The sequence below is a fragment of the Microtus oregoni genome, unplaced genomic scaffold (genome assembly GCF_018167655.1).
Source record: "Microtus oregoni isolate MIOR12 unplaced genomic scaffold, Mior012 000002F_ref0000024, whole genome shotgun sequence".
NCBI classification, from domain to species: Eukaryota; Metazoa; Chordata; class Mammalia; order Rodentia; family Cricetidae; genus Microtus; species Microtus oregoni.
In genome coordinates this window covers 75,252,661-75,269,654 of record NW_024543061.1, presented here as the reverse complement: position 1 = coordinate 75,269,654, position 16,994 = coordinate 75,252,661, and the positions used below count along the sequence as shown (strand labels likewise).

The 16,994-nt window shown below is 43.9% G+C and overlaps 1 protein-coding gene across 2 annotated transcripts in view; it reads left to right on the top strand.

Moving 5' to 3' along the window:
• Nucleotides 1–16,994, top strand: part of Grin2b (glutamate ionotropic receptor NMDA type subunit 2B) — a 461,714-nt gene that overhangs the window by 121,850 nt on the left and 322,870 nt on the right. For both annotated transcript variants that reach the window (XM_041632687.1, XM_041632695.1), the window contains exon 3: nucleotides 6,053–6,481. In XM_041632687.1, coding sequence (XP_041488621.1) covers nucleotides 6,071–6,481 — 411 coding nt within the window. In that variant the 5' untranslated portion in view covers nucleotides 6,053–6,070. The remainder of the gene's footprint in view (nucleotides 1–6,052; nucleotides 6,482–16,994) is intronic.

Below are 16,994 nucleotides of genomic sequence, written 5' to 3'. Positions count from 1 at the left end.
CAAACACACACACAGAGTTGGAAATCATAATATACATGCAATATGAGACAAAAAAATCCACAAAACCAAGATATTTGATGTATTCTTTGAGAATTTCATAGATTATATTTTGATGATATTCTTTGCACCCTGTTAACTCCTCTGAGATCGACTCCCACCTTCCTACCTACCCAGCTCCATGCTTGTTCTCTCTCTTAAGAAGTGAACTTTAAGGCCAGGGAAGCTGGTTTGTGTTGACTGAAGGCTCCTGAGCACCAGTGCTGCCCTGGGGTGTGGTTCACACACCTAGGACCACTGCATTGAAGAAAGCTGAGCTCCTTCTCCCGGCAACTGTCAATTACGAGCACCAAGTCAGAGAGGTGGGACTTCATGCCCGCATCCCTGCTCAGGGCCGGGATTTTGTCTGACCTGAACCTGTGTGTTCTATCACTGTCCCCAAGTTCATGTCCACTGTATATGGAAAAGGCTGTTTCCCTGAAGTCATCCACTGCCTCTGGCTCTTCCAGGGTTCTCCTCAGGGCTGAGTGAAAGATTATAATCAATCACATTGCCTTGTCTTCGAAATGGATTTAAAGTGTGTGTGTTTTTTTTTCCAAAATGCTCTCAAAAGTTTGATACTTGGTATTTTCCCTGTTATCCCGACAAATGGTTTGTAGTTCAGTTTTCCTTTATTTTCTTTTTAGCCTTAGTTAGTAAAGTTAGTCTTTTTGAAAGTTTTAAATGTGTGATTAAAAAATATTCCAAAGCCAGACATGGATAGGTATCTGTGAGCTATCCAAGCCTGGTCTATGGAGTGAGTTCCAGAACAGCCAGGGCTCATAACTTTATTGCCCATCGAAATGTGTTTTTTAAAGTGACAGTTGTTACATTTTGATCCCATAGAATCTGCTGGTGTCTTGTACATTGAAGACTCATATGTATTCCCTTAAATGCATTTCTAGATATCTGAGTCAATTCAAGCCTTTTGTTCACACCTTAAAAATCTTTTATGTATTACTTAATAAGATGCCTCGCCTGTCAAATTTATGGCTTTTCCCTCATGGAAAATTTAGCTGCACTTTCCTACATGTCAACCTGTATTTTTAGATTCATATGTCCTCGGGACTATTCTAGCATTCCGGTGCTCAGGTGACAGTTATCATTGTCTTTTGATGGTTTCATTGTTGGGTTTTGTCTTGGTATTGTAATGTTGAGATGCTCACATTGTCCTTCGGAAAGGTTACATTCACGTCTTTTACAGTGAAGGCTACTGTGCATTCCCTCCCTTCTCCTGTGGCAGCTTTTAAAGCCTGCGCACCAGAACTTTCCAGCTTTATTCCTGGCTTCGGCAGCTCCTGGGTCTGAAGCGTGGCTTTGGCGCTGTTTTATTAGACACAGTCTCCCTGTGCGGCCCTGGCTCAACTCATGCCTTCAGTCTTCCTGCCTCAACGTCCTAAGTGCTGGGATTACACAGGTGTGCAGTGACACCTGTCTAGGTCCCAAACTTTTAATCCCTTGTTGACCACTGTCTGTCATAGTCCCACCATATCCGCTTTCAGCAGAGTGACGTCAGACAGCTTCCTGATCGGGTAGTGCTTGGCAACTTTGGCTTAAAATTTCCTACAGAATCACTTTCCATGCTTCTTATGAGAGTTACCCCGGGACTCAGTTTTCTCCAGGGAAAGCGTTGGTCCATCTCCTCAACCAGTTGTATGTAGAGACAGCTAGGAACAAGTGTAGGCTGCCACTTGCTGTGAGCACCGTGTACCTTAAAGCTTGAAGCCTCTGGCATGGGTCCCCCAGACCAAATGCCAAGGAAGCAGAGGGCTGAGACAGTGGACGGTCAGTCCAACCTTTCCGCTTTCTTGCTGATTCTTTTTGCACCTCTTTTGTGCATGAATTTAAAGCACGAGTTGAAGACATGGAGCTTCAGGATATTGGCCCCTAGCCTGAATGGCTCCCAAATTCAGCCTCATGGCCAGAATGCTCTCAGCGGAGTCCACTGTTACTCCTGTTACTCTGAGGACATCAGGGGATACCTTTTCAGGAAGTTATATCCGGAGAGAACGCATGTCTTTTGCCCCTCTTAGCGTTCCCCTCAGCCTGTCTGACATTCTCTTGCCCCACACCCCACATGCTGTCGTAAATAGCCAGGCTTCTTGAACCGCTCCTAAAAGCTGAACAGTAACTCCATTTGCATCTGCAGAGCATTTTACAGCCTTCAAAGCACTTCCATATAATATTATCATTGGATCTTCAAACACCCTTCCAGGTATGTAGGTTAGGCCTATTATCATGACTGTAGCGATGACAGGATAGACAGCACTAATTAGGTGACTCTCTCACCCTCATACCCTTCATTATTGTGAGGCCGATTTAAAGTCAGGTTAATAATTTCATTCATTCATTCATTCTTTTGTTCATTCTCTCTTTTATCTGCCTGGACTGAAACACTCCCAGAATGGAAAAAGAAAGACTTTCAGGATTAGACAAACTTGGGTATGAAGCCCAATCTGCTATATGATCTTGGTCATGTGATTTAACTTCTGAGCTCTCTTTTCTCATTTATAACTCAGGGAGAATCATGACTTGCAGTGTTTTTATAGGAATCAAGTAATACACAAAACTTTGTCAGCCATAGTATCTGTCACATCGTAGGCGAACACTTTGAAATGCAAGCTGTTATATATCCCAGTTTATGTGTAGTCTCATGTGCTGGCAAAGCCTATCTATCATTGGCTATACTTTTTAGAATCTTCCCTGTTTAAGGTATATGAGGCAATGCTACACCCTGAGCATGGAAATGGAAATGAGAGAGGACATTTCTTCTATGACTGTAACTTCTCTTAGATGATGATCCTGAGTGGTAGAACATGTGTTCATGGCATCTTCAGTATCAAGACTAATGTCCAGAAGTGGGATATATAGCACAGTTATAGAACATGTGCTTAGCATGTGCAAGGTCATGGGTTCAATTCCCACTGCTGGAGGGAAGGGAAATGAGGGGGAAACACTGTCTGCAAGGTGGTTGGTACTCACCACAAGATGGCTAACCTTAGAGGTCTGATCATGAGGAGGTCACCTACTGTTTAAGACGGGCCGATGCACTACATTTAAGTATACTGAACTATCCCAAGCCCAACGTGGACCTCATGAGCTTTGGTGAGGAGTCAAAGGAAGTGCTTCCCAGTTCTCCTCAGGAGGATGAAGTAAAATGAAGAAGAGGAGGCAAACACTAAAGAGCGCTGTGTTTAATGTTCTTGGTTTGTCTGAAGAAGGGTGTGGGATTATTTATTTTGGACCACACTTTCTCTCAACTGCCCACCCCCCATGTCTGAAACTGAGTTTGTACTCAGAGCTTTTTCTCTGTTCATCTGTCACTTCTATCTCCCACAATGCATTACTTTGTAAAGAGTTGCTCGATAGAACCAGATCCTAGTCGCTGCATGGCACCACTAGCCATTGCGTAAAAGTATAATATATTGTGTGAGAGAAAATGGAGGCATACGAGAGGTGTTTAAAGAGCGCAAATAAAAGCTTGAAACAGAAGCGCATCGGGTGCATTCAAGTTAATAAACTGTCGTGGCAGAGCGGGCCACTTTCAAATGTGAAGAAATCTAATTTAGGGAGTTGTAACTGTAGGATTAGAATCTCACTGGAAAGAGGCGAGTGGATAGAGTTAGCCAAATTCTAAATGTCTGGGTTCTCGCTGAGAAAGAATCAGTCCTTGGAATTGAGCATGTATATTCCTTATTTCTCTGAGATGCTAAATCCAGTTGTCTCCTATTGAATATTCGGTCCTACTCAGCCTGTGGAATCCATTGCCCTTCTTTAAACACCGAGGAGGTGCCAGTTCCCAGTTCTGCTGACAGACCATCCGTAGCCCATCAGCTCAGGCTTTTGGAACCTATGGCGTCATTGTTCATTTCCACAGAGACAGAGACCAGAAATCTGTCAGGGGTGAGCTCTGGCGGGTGTGAGCCACAGAGACACTCGTATTATTTCTTTCGGGAGAAGCAAGGCAATCGACCCAGGTCTCCTCTTGGCAATGCTGAAGGATGACCATAACAGCTAGAGTTCCACTAGGTTTGCTGCCAAGAACTGGATTGGATTTTTTTGCTTCCTCAGCCACAAAATGTCCCAGCCTCTCACTCCTGAATCACTAATGCCCTTTGTGGTCAGTTTGCTCAGTGTGAATACTTCCTGATCTTTCTTTGTTCACTACCTTCATTATAATTTTTTTCTTGTTGTTATCCAAATTCTCAAATTTTTAGGTCCCTAAATATCGCTCCCCCCCTTATTTTGGTCAATAAAACAGGAGTGATTAAACGACATTTTCATGTTTGATAGAAAATTGAGAGTCTCTTCTAGTGCTGGGTATACCTTGTAGGCTGTTTTCTTGGAGAACAATGCTGTATTAATATATTTGCATTCTGGTATTGTAACACCATTGACCTTAGAGGATTACATAACTGGCTTGGGTTTTAGTTTCTCCATTTGAGAAATGGGAATAAAATGTCTAATTTGTAGCATTTTCATGAGAAGCAAAGAGATTGTGCATGAGGAAAATACCTTCCAGTGCACAGTGTATGATACAGAACAATAAATGACCGTTTAAGGCAAAGCAACACAGGCAGGACCCATTCTCATAAAAAAGAGGCACTTAGAGCGAATGATGAGAAACATAAAGAGAAATGACCGAGGCTCATATTCTACGGAGTTCTGCATCTTCAGTCTGCTGCGTGGTGTGTGATTTAGGAGCCCGTGTGGAAATGAAAAGGGAGGGGCTCTTTGTAGGAAGAAGGAAGTGAGCTATACACAAATATCTAGGCCACCATCTCAGGAAGTTATAGCTACAGGCCATCACTAGAAATAAAATAGAACTATCTTCAAGGTTGACACTCCGTGACTCCAACCCGGAGTAGTATTTGCTTGTTCTTGTATTTTGATGCATAGAAAGGTCAGGATGATACTGTTTCTTGTAACGCGGTGACTGACGATGCGGAAGGCAGTGTATGGTGTGCAGTGTCCTGGCATTCAAGGTAGAAGATGATAAGTCAGAAAATTGGGTTCAAAATTGCATCAGGACCTGGCTTAACATTAATGAGCACTTGCTGCTCCTGCAGAAGACTTGAGTTCGGCTTCCAGCACCCACACTGGCAGCTTACAAACACTTTAATGACTTCAGTTCTGTGAGATTTGATGCCTCTTCTGGACTCGGAGGGTACCTATGCACATGTAGTATATACAAACAAAGACACACACACACACACACACACACACACACACACACACTACACGAAATGGAATCTTATTTTTTTAAGGGCTGCTTCACTTTATTAAGTCTTGGGTAGGTCCCTTAACTTCATTGAGCCTTGATGTCAACATCCATAAAATGAGATACTAATACTCCTTTTAATTTTTCCCTGCTGGGTGATTGTAACGATCAGTTACAATTAAGTATCCATGTACCGCTTCTCTAATTTAATGTTAAGAGACAGATTCTAAAAGAGAAACACAGAAGCGATTCATGGCTGTCACTCCCTGGGAGGCAAACATGAGGTCCAGGCAACAAGACCATGGGGCCTCCATGCCTGGAGTTTGCTGGATTCATCTTATCCAGGCCATGTTTTGTGGCCAGCTTCTGCTGAGCCCCCTTTGCCAACAGCAGCTCAAAGATGGTTTTAACTAGAGTTCCAGGGGTCCAGGCAAGAGCAAGGCCTCTCCAGTGTGTGTGTGTGTGTGTGTGTGTGTGTGTGTGTGTGTGTACACACACATGCGCGCATGTACGTGCTTGGCTGGCCCACACTTCCCGGCACATCCTTGGCTGCTTTATCTCTGTCTGTTGGCTGCTGATTTGTCTTGGTCAAAGATTTATTAGGCTTCTGAAAATTTCTTTTTCTCTCTTCGTGCCCAGAGAACATCTGAATTAAGACGCTGGGTTAGGGGGAGAGAAATTGAGCTTCATGAGCAGCAGATAGAGTTTCTTGACTCTGCAAGCATTCAGATGCTGCAAAGACGTGTTCTCTAGCACACCTCGGGTTTTTAACCATTGTCTCCTTTCTGTTTTCAGAGAGTCGACGAGCTGAAGATGAAGCCCAGCGCAGAGTGCTGTTCTCCCAAGTTCTGGTTGGTGTTGGCCGTCCTGGCCGTATCCGGCAGCAAAGCCCGTTCCCAAAAGAGCCCCCCCAGCATCGGCATCGCTGTCATCCTCGTGGGCACTTCAGACGAAGTGGCCATAAAAGACGCCCACGAGAAAGATGACTTCCATCATCTCTCAGTAGTTCCCCGGGTGGAGCTGGTAGCCATGAACGAAACTGACCCAAAGAGCATCATCACCCGTATCTGCGATCTTATGTCCGACCGGAAGATCCAGGGGGTGGTGTTCGCTGATGACACCGACCAGGAAGCCATTGCCCAGATCCTCGATTTCATTTCTGCTCAGACGCTCACCCCTATCCTGGGCATCCATGGGGGCTCATCTATGATAATGGCAGATAAGGTAAAAAGACGGCTATTCTGAGGAGCAAATGGTGCATTGATTTTAAGGCAAAACTAAGTGGTTAAACATAGAAATTTACCAGGACACATAAAGTGAACAGATGAGAGTTCGTGAACTAGTCGGATAGTTAGGAGATGAAAGTTGGAAAATAATGCTGGTGTAGACGCCCCTAGAGCCTGGTTCTCAACCTGGGGTCTATCGACCTTTTCACAGGGGTCGCCTTAGACTGTCAGAAAACACAGATATTTGCATTATGACTCATAATAGCAGCAAAATTACAATTATGAAGGAGCAATGAAAAGAGTTTATGGTTGAGGGTCACTACAACATGAGGAACGTGGTAAAGGGTCGCAGCGTTAGGAAGGTTGAGAACCATTGGTCAAGAGTTTAGGACAGATTTATGTGTCTGTTTGTCTATTACTGAGAGATATTAAAAGTTGAAGTGTTGATAGATTTTTTTCCAAAATAGGTATGTGAGTAGCTCCCTCAACACTATAAGACACCCCATGCTCTATCATGGTTACTAAAATATTCTCCACCACAATGATTGTAAGAATTTAAAAAGAAAAATGCCCACGGCAGGTAGTTTCTGTCTGTGAAGACCCAAGTGTCACAGCACTAGGAAGATGCCCACTTACATCTCAGGATCTGCCCATCCTAAAGCCACTAGCCACACAACCACGGCAGCCATGTATTCTCCATGGTTAGCTTTAAAGGTAGTTTTAACTGTGGTTTGCCTACCGGAGTCATCTGGAGGGCTCTGAATGGCCCTGAAGTCTGCTTACATTCCAGGTTGGGATTCTGGGGTCTGAAAACCTTCTCAGGTGACTCCAGAGTACGGTTAAATGAGAACATGGCTGTGAAGGTTCAGAAAGGGAATGCCTGAACCAGGTTGGACTAAACATCTAAGGACAGTGACTCACTTGACCTCAGCACTGAATCTGAAATCTCAGAAAACGTGTTCTGCTTGGATTTTTAAGCCGTTGTTGACTGTTCGGTTGTTTTTTTTCCCCCTCACTATGCTGCTCAGTGCTTGTTGCTTAGCTCCCACGGCTGTCATTCCTTTCAGACGGACAACAATTCACCCTCTTGCAATACCTGGGACACGTGTCACTTTTAGAAACCTTCCCACCTTACTGTTGCCCTCCCGGATTTGTTGCCTTCAGTTTCAGAAGTGCCGTTAGGTCCCTCTAAAGGTCATGCTGTGTGATCAAGAATGGTTGTGGGTACCCCAAACCTCTCCTCAACACCCCAAGCATGCTGCTTGACCAGATGAGAACTACCACAGCACAGATTCACCAGAGAAGCCCTTGTGACCAGTGTCTGGTGGCTGGAGGGATGGCTACTGCTTCTGCCTCCCATAGCTCCATCTAGGGAAGGCTGGGCTGAGAGCGGTATGCAGAGAAGCTTTAGTATCATGAGAGATAGGTGTTCACATGAACACCTAAATGCATATCAGAAAACAAACACTGGCAGGAGTCGCTCGGAATGAACTTAAACACAGTGGAAAAGGCACCAGCTGTGGCAAAAGCCACCGAGCGTTTGCTTCGGGTGGACACCATTTTAAAAAGTTGTCCTGAGTCAAGTACATTTTACTTTATGCGTGGTATTCTAAGGGTGTTATATTGCATTGGAAGAATGTTGACATGATTAAGAGCCAGATTTCAAAATAATAAATAAGTGTGTGCTCCGTTCCAGAGTACAGCAGATCAGAATGACTTTGTTGCTGCTCATTTGAGTTATTGCAAACCCATGTTATTTCCCTCGAGGAGGGAGCTTGTGCACACGCTGATTGGTAGCATCCCCCTGGTGTCGTTTGAAGATCCTCAGCGTGAGGATAAAACTAGGAGCTGAGGTGCAACCTGGGTGGAGGTTGGGCTCTCTTGCTCCCTGGTGCATTCTGGGTACTGTGAGAGTGTTCACTGTGTGTTAGGCAGTTAGTCTGTCCATGTGTTATTTTATTTAATACCGCTGAGCTGAATGGCAGTGCCTCTCTTTCAGGAGGGGAAGCCAAGGCTCAAAGAGATTAAATATCACATCCCAAGTGAGGCTGTAGAAGCTGGCAGCCGTCCTTTAACTGCAGTTGCCAATTCTATGCCCCATTGCTCTCCCAGGAAAGGATGAGGCTGGTGGAGGCTTCATAAGTCTCACTTGCTCCCTTCTCCTTTGTCCTCTGGCATTGTGGGAAATGCCATAGAACGAGCAGTAGTCTAGCACCTGGTTCAGTGTCAGGCAATGCAGGAGGCTCACTGCGGGAGAGAAGGAACAAGAACCCGTGCAGCACAGTTCTACAGAGAACCTGCTGACTACTGCCTCCTAGGGGTAAAAGGCAGAATTGACTTGGTAGGTTGTGTGGGTTTCAGCGGTTGCTGTCATGAGAGTTGCTATCACCCTTCCTTCTGTCTCCTTTGTTACTGCGTTCAAAAACCTCATGCCACCCTTGCTTCTCCCCGTTAGTAAAAGGAGGCGAGCAGTGATTGCTTCAGGAGAAGTCCTAACATAGAGTAAACAAGGTCTAATTGGGTTTTGGCCCAAGATCAGAAAGAGGAAGAAGGAAGAAAAGGTCCTGGTAGCCAGAGAGTTGGATGCTTGGTCATGGAGGGTAGGGGGTGGGGTTGCTGGTGGCCCCAGAGGAGGGTGCCACAGGGCCAGAGGCACTGAGGAGATAGAGGCGATTCCCAGGCTGTGCTGAGGAGCGGGCATAGGCCTGGAGGACCTGCATGGTACCAAATAAAGGGCCCTCCAGGTCACAGGGAGAGAAGTTTTGACCTCAGGTTCATTTGCTTTTAAATCAAAGTATACATTCAATCGCCATGGTTGCATGATATACGTGTAGAATGGGGAAATGGGATTTGAAACAGGATACAGAATTTCAAAATGGAGCTGAGGGGGTTGGGGATTTAGCTCAGTGGTAGAGCGCTTGCCTAGCAAGCGCAAGGCCCTGGGTTCGGGCCTCAGCTTCAGAAAAAAAAAAAAGACAAAATATCAAAATGGAGCTGAGGAGGGAACTTTGAGGTAGGCGATGTCTGTGGCTGAAACTTAGTAACTAACTGGAGCATGGTGCTTTATCTGTCCTGCTAGGAGACGGGTAATTGCCTTGCGGTTGATAGTTTTTCCTTTTCATGGAATAGCATTTAGTTGCTCGCTCGCTGTATTTGTGGAGCTTTGGATGCCTGAAAGACACCCCTGTTATAAGGACTTCTGGTGAAGCAGACGCTGATCTGCCTCTGCCACTGGTCAAATGGCATGCGCTCACGTTCACATACGCTAACTGATCAGAGAAAACGCCAGCTGTCTGCCTTCAGTGAGGTAAAAGCACATTAGACTATGGCGGAAAGAGGCACAGGTGACAGCGTAGCAGAGCTAGTGAGAACTCAGAAGCTGGAGTCTGAGCGACTGGATGTGAGACTCTGGTTTCCTCACCAGCTTGTTATATGGTCAACCTCAGTTTCTTCTCCCTGTGCAGCAGGGAGGAGAGTATCCATTCGTGAGTGGTCGAGGATTATATAATGAGATGGGTAGTGTGTACCTAGTTAAGTGCCCAGATAAAACTGAACAAGAAACACAGGAGAGAAATCTTGGAGCGGGCTCTGAAGAAGGGCGCTGGATTCTTCTGTCTCACCCAGGAGGCTGAGATTCATTAGAGTATGGAAACTTGCCATGGCCAAAAAGGGTACACCCATGACAGAAAAGGCTCTAGCTAGCTACTGACGAACTTGTAGTAGTTGAAAGTGATAACAAGGAATGCTTAAAAATGTATGAGGTGCTTCTTGGCAGTCCCCCACCTGAGAATAAATAACATATTTCATTTTGTATTGTTATAATTGCTCTCACTCTCCCTGAGATCCCGGATTTAGGATGAATGTCTGAACTCAGGCTAGCAGCATCCCCATGTCTTCCCAGGGGCTTTCTTGATCGATTGGGTTTTCACATTTTAGCTCAGAGATGTTAAGTAACCAGCCCGGAACATCACAGCTTGCAGTTTGCAGTGAACTGGGATTCAACTCCCAGAGACACATGTTTGGAAACCCATGCTTTTTTTTTGTGTGTACAATTTAGCTTCATAAGACACAGAATTAAGAATTATAAGTCACACATTTCAATCTCCAGTCTGATGAGTTTTGGAAATTTCGGCAATCAGATCACTTAAGTGATATGAGGCTCAGTAGACAGTTTGTAAGATATAAATTGGTTTCCTTTTACCCAATTTGCATCATTTTGTAGATAAAAAGAAAATATGGGAAAAATGTTGCAATGGTACCAAGCAAGCAGACACTTGATAAGAACACTGGAGGCCCTGAAAATTGTTCTACCGCTAGCATCAGTGACAATGAAAATGGCTTGGGCAGGAGGGGGAGACACAACTCCTAGGATGGAGATTGCCCCAGGATCAATCAAGAGGAAGTGAGAGCCGAGCTCTACAGTCGCATGGAGAAGAGAGGGAAGGGTGCGCTGTGTGAAAGTCGAGGTTCAGAACAGATGAGTTGACCACAGTGAAAACTGACCCCCAAACTTGCACCTGCGTCTTTCTCTTCAGTGAAGGCTGTGCGCATGCTCACTGTGGTCTCTGTTGCTCGGACTCTTTTCTAAAGGGCATGGTGCGCAGTGATACTCCGAATAGTATTTTCAGGTTTTTCTCTTTTCTGATTTTTAATTTTTATTGTTACACTGTGTGCGCGCCCACGTGTGTGTGTGTTGTGTGTGTGTGTGTGTGTGTTTGTGTGTGTTTGTGCGTGTGCGCAGGTGCAGAAAGCCATTTTGGAGCATAACGAATAGGATGATGGCCCCTGCTTCTGCTCTCTTCCTCCCTCTCTCTCCACAGTTCATTTTAATTTCTGTCACTTCCTTTGGAGAGAACAGATAAGCCCATGATCATTGCCTTTCTTCTCTTTTTTCTTCCCATTTTCTCATGTGGATTTATTTAGCACCATCTTTAAACCAGGATAACTACATGCTATGCATACCATTGCTCAGTGTCTTCTCTGCACTGTTCGGTGTCTCTTGCTTTTTCACCTGCTTTTGGTTGCCCAGGACATGGTATTCTAGAAGCAAACTGGTATCACAACATTTCAGATGTAGGGGTACAGCATGTGTCTGGTCCATGTTAGTGAGCATTTTAATTTTTCAAGCAATCCTATGAGGTAAGCACTAGCATTTCGTTTCTGTTGAAGGAGAAAATGAATGTGAGCATATATGTACCTGTGTCAAAGTCCAGTGGCTGGAAGAATTGTCTGGCTGAATTCTTAACTCATGGATGCTTCCTTCCAGTCTGTATCCCGAGGGAGCAAGAAATCAGGACGGAACTGTCTGCCTGTGGTTTAGCTTCTCTCCACCTTACTCTCCTTCCTTGAATTGTGCTTTGGGGAAAGTTGGGCAAACAGTTCTCTCTAAAGTACTAGAATGATATGGGATTTCCCTTTGTATGCTGGGATTACCATTAATGAATAAAGAAACTGGCTTGGCCTGTTGATAGGACAGAACTTAGGTAAGTGGGGAAAGCTAAACAGAATGCTGGGAGAAGGAAGGCAGGAAGAGAAGCCATGTAGCCCCTGCCAGAGACAGGTGCCAAAACTTTAGTTGGTAAATTTGGCAATACATAGATTAATAGAAATGGGTTAAATTCATATGTAAGAGTTAGCCAATAAGAAGCTAGAGCTAATAGGTCAAACAGTGATTTAATTAATACCATTTCTGTGTGATTATTTCTGTTTCTGGGCAGCTGGGAAACAAACAAGCAGCCACCTCCAACACTGGAAGCTTCAAGAATAGGGAGCTCTCAGCTCTATGTAGATTCTAGATCTTTCTGTCTTCTGTGTTCTATGTTTCTGGTTGACCTGCACATCATCTCTTTAAAAATGGCACTTTGCAAAGACTGCCCACTTGATGTCCAGGGGCCATTTTTGTGCTTTTAAAAATTGAAGACTTAAGCATACTTTTCACAGAAAAGATGGTCAGAACGTTAGAAGGTTATCCGGGAGTATCATTCCTCATCTGCCTTTCAGGAAAGTGACTTGTCCACAGGAGCGTTGTGGCGCAGCCAGGAGAGGGTGCTGGCTTTGGAGCCAGTAGGTGTGGGTTGTCCTCATTTCTAGCCTTGTGACCTTGGTCCTGCCCTTTAAAGTTGCTGAGTGTCAAGTTCTCAGAGTGAGCCTTAGGAAGCGAGTGATGCTATGCTTGGCAAACCTCGGGCCTTCCATATGTGCTGTGATGTGTTTCCATACAGCAGACCATCTTGAATCTCAAGGGAAATAGATCATTATTAAATGAAAGGGAAGCCCTTGGGGCATTTGTTTTCTTCATCTGAGACATGGTGGCCTAATTATCCTAAGTTGTTATGCAGGTATGATGGGGAAGACTGACATTGATAACCATTTATTTTTGTCAACCTCTGGCCAGTCACCTGATTCCAGCTAGTTACCTCACACATATTATCTCATCCTATGTTTTTGTTTAATTTATGAGACAACTTGTCTCCATCTTACAGATGAGGAAGCTGTAGGTCAAAGAGGCTTAGTGATGCTTCTCAGGACCTCTAAGTGGTGATCTGCTCATAATGACTTAGACAAATGGCATCTCAGCAAGGAGTCTGGAGGTGACCCACTCTAGAGGTGGGTCAATGACCAAATGATGTCAGGATTTCTGTGTGGGGTCCTTTGGTATTTTTGTTGTGATTGGGATGTGGCTGTTCTCACCACAGATGCCATGTCCTTATTTGAGGAAGTGAAAATGTTAAGAGAGTGTAAGATTAGGAAGCATCATTCATCCTCATCGCAGCATCCCAAATGTTTATCTTTATTGCAGCATCCCAAATGTTCATCCTCATCGCAGCATCCCATATGATGTCAGTAACAGGACTGGCCCTTGGAGGTATCCAGTCTCTGTGGTAGGGTGACAAGGGGGCATAGAGGTAAGAATGACTTTGAGGGCATCTCTTAAAGAAAATGACAATCAGTAATTTAGCTACTATCCTTTTGATTCAAAGCCCAAACGTCTCTGATTTCTCCTGCCTCACCCCAATTGCTGCTCTGTGTCCTTGCTCCATTCTCTTCAGATGTCCCCCAGAGCACAGCTTCCTGAACTTCTTCCGCTCATGATGCCTTTTAGCATGATAAATTTTTATGTGACTCGAAGTGTGAAGGCATATAATATAAGTATGCAAATCAAACATTAACTATAGTAAATCACAGAGAAATTTCTTTTAAAACAATTATTTTGTATGTGTATAATTTTCCAGATGAAAGCAAATTTGAATGTTAATGAGATGGTTGTGGTCATTTCATTTTACATAAAGAATGAAATCTTCGCTGATTATTTGATGTTGTAGGACAGAGAGCATCTTCAGTGTTTTTCATACTTGAATGACACTTCAAATTCATAATTATTATTAATAATAATAATGACTATCCCTTCACATAAATATACATAGTAATAGATGGCAGAAGTATGTTGGAGACCATTTCCAAAATGTTGGAAATTCTGCCCTAATCCCAAACCCAAACTCATTTAATGATTTTTTTTAAAAAAAATAAGACTCAAGTCAGTAATTCAAATGGTAATTTTAAAAATCAAACATTTTTACATGATATAATTTAGGATACACTAATTTGATATTTGCACACTGAAGAATGATGGTCAAAATCTTTAAGTTTTTATTTCCCATAATTAAATTATTATGTTGCAGTAAAAGCAGAGAACCTTATATGCACCATAAACACTGCATTTATAACAGACAACAGCCTCAGATCTGGGCTGGGTGTTTTAGGCGTGGTCTCTTAGCAGTTCATGGCATGATGGCATACACAGTGCAAAGTGTGCATGTTGTATGTTCTGAACTAAGGCTACATGTGTGAGGTCCCACAATAAACACAAGTGAGCAAAGCCGGAAACACCTTGATTTATTAAAAGTTTGATTCTGAATTCAGTTTTGGTTATTACATGTTTAGAAACCTTTTACTGATGGGGTCCTGACCCATGGCTCAGGACACCATGTTTAGATCCATGATTGCCAGTTGTCACCTTTGGTCTCCGTAGTTATCAGCGTACTCTTTCTTCTTTACATCTTCACTCTTAGGGATTCTTAGGGGGTGTTTAGAAGCATATGGGGGTTTTGTTGGATGGCACAATAGCTGTTATGTGTGTTTGTTCATGTTTGTATATGCACCATAGGCACTTAAAATCCAGACACCAAGCAAGTACCCCACAGTAGTATTAGCATCCATGGCCAAGATAGTTTCCAAATATTAGTTGTATATCCATGGAGACGTATCTCTGTGACCCACAAAAATACTCAAATCACATCCATGTTAGTAAATATAAGCAAACATGAAAGCTCCCCTGATCCTCATTCCCCCTTTTTGTTATGACCTTAAAAGGAGGTCTCAAATCAGGTGGTAGTGGAACATACCTTTAATCCCAGCACTTGGGAGGAAGAGGCAGGCGGATCTCTGTGAGTTCAAGTCCAGCCTGGTCTACAAGAGCTAGTTCCAGGACAGTCTCCAAAGCTACAGAGAAACCTTGTCTCAAAAAACCAAAACAAACAAACAAACAAAACCAAAAAACAAACAAAAAAGAGGTCTGAAATCGTGGTTTTTACTTCTTCATCTCCTACTTTCTCCAAACTGCTCGAGTCAATAGATTTCCAAGTTGTTTTTTACTTTCTGAGGCACCGCTGACCTTTTTAATGCTAGTCACAAAAAATTATATGACAAGTGCAATTAGATGCATCACAGATTGGTGTCAGTGGGAATGGCAGTGGTTAGGACTTTGATACGGGAGGCTGGTAAAGTGAAAATGTGTAGTAAGCAGGTGAATTTGGGTTCAGAGGTAAAGAGAGTTTTGTGGGCTGGGCATCTAGATCACTACATTAGTTAGATCATATAACCCTCATTTGTAGGAAGAGGGTGATTGAAAACATGAGCATGATAAGGTTAGGGTGAACAGTGGAAAGAGGGGGTGAAGGGGTCAGAGTGAAATGTTGCATGGAGTGAGTGCATCAGGAGCAAAGCTTTAGGCTCAGGGGTCAAGAGCAGATCCTCTTGTTTAGAGGTTACAAGATAGAACAGCAGGTATGTGTAATCAAGAACCGAACCCTTGGTTCTGACTCCAACATAGAACTTTAAATACTGGGGGTTAAGGACAGAGCCTTGGATATAGGGGGTCAAGGGCAAAAACTTGACTGAAGCACAATTTGTGGGGTGTCCAGGACAGATGAAGGGCATAGTGAAGGTCAGAGAGAATTCCTGTGATGACAGTAAGAGAAGAAGAGAAAGAAGAGAAGAGATGGAGATTAGAAACCAAGAGGAGAAGGATACTCGGAAGGGAACCCAAGAGAGAGTCCACTCTCAAAGGATGATACTTACAATTGTGTAATCAGCCCAGGGCTCTCTCTCCCCTCAAGCAATAATCAAGTTCTACTATCCCCACTTTCACGGTGTCTCCACTGGCAATGGCTGTCTCTTGCTTGTATTGCATCTGAGAGTCTTCAGAGACTCAAGTCAGATGGCCACAGTTTCACCTCAAACTCTCCCCTGGCTTCCCACGGCTCGGAATATGACATCCTCTTTGATCAGGGCCCAGGCTGCCTCACCATGATCTCTCTTAGTCTCCCCGCCCTTGAACAGCAATGTCAAGCCACACTAAATTATTTACAGCTCCCTGAATGGTCTTGGCTGGTTTACATCTCTGAGCCTTTGTCCATGCTTCTTCCACTCCTTAGAACATCCTCGTCCTTGTCCCCCACAATCACCTATCCATTGTTCAAGAAGAATATCCTCCTCCTTCAGCAAACCCTCCTCTGTCTTCCACCTTTGGGATTTGCTATTTCTCTCCCATGTGTTGATCAGTGTCCTGGTTATGATTCTTCATAACTTGTTCACCCGTCATCAACACCTGTGCTAGCTGTGGGACTTAGTAATTGTGTATTCCTAGCACTTGGCATGGTGTGACACATAAGGCAACAGTGACCTTTAAAAATTGACAGTCACTGAACTATGCACTCTATATGCACACTTCCTGGGTTGAATGGTGACCCTCAAAAAGATATGCCAATGACCTAACTGCTAGAACCTGTCGATGTGACGATGTGAGTTACTTTTCTCATCAGTGTGACGATGTTTATCTGGTGGAAAAGGCTTGAGCAGTGTAAAGTTTGTTTTGACTCACACTTTTAAAGATGGCAGTCCATTAGGTGAAGGAAGGCATGACAGAACACAGTGGTTCACATCATGGTGGGCCAAGCAGCTGATAATGGAATGCCAGTGCTATGATGCTTTCTCTTCCGACCATGGTACCACCCACACTGAGGGCGTATCTTCTCTCCTCAGTTAATCCTCTCTACAAACATTCTCATAGGCACAATGCTTTTCCAGTCTCTTGGATGACTCAAGTTGACAATAGAACCCAGTTGTTGTCATGACCTAATTTAGAAAAGGGTCTTTACACATGTAATAAAGGATATCATGATGACGTCACCTTGGATTGTTTGGATAGACCTTGAATTAAGTGACAAATATCC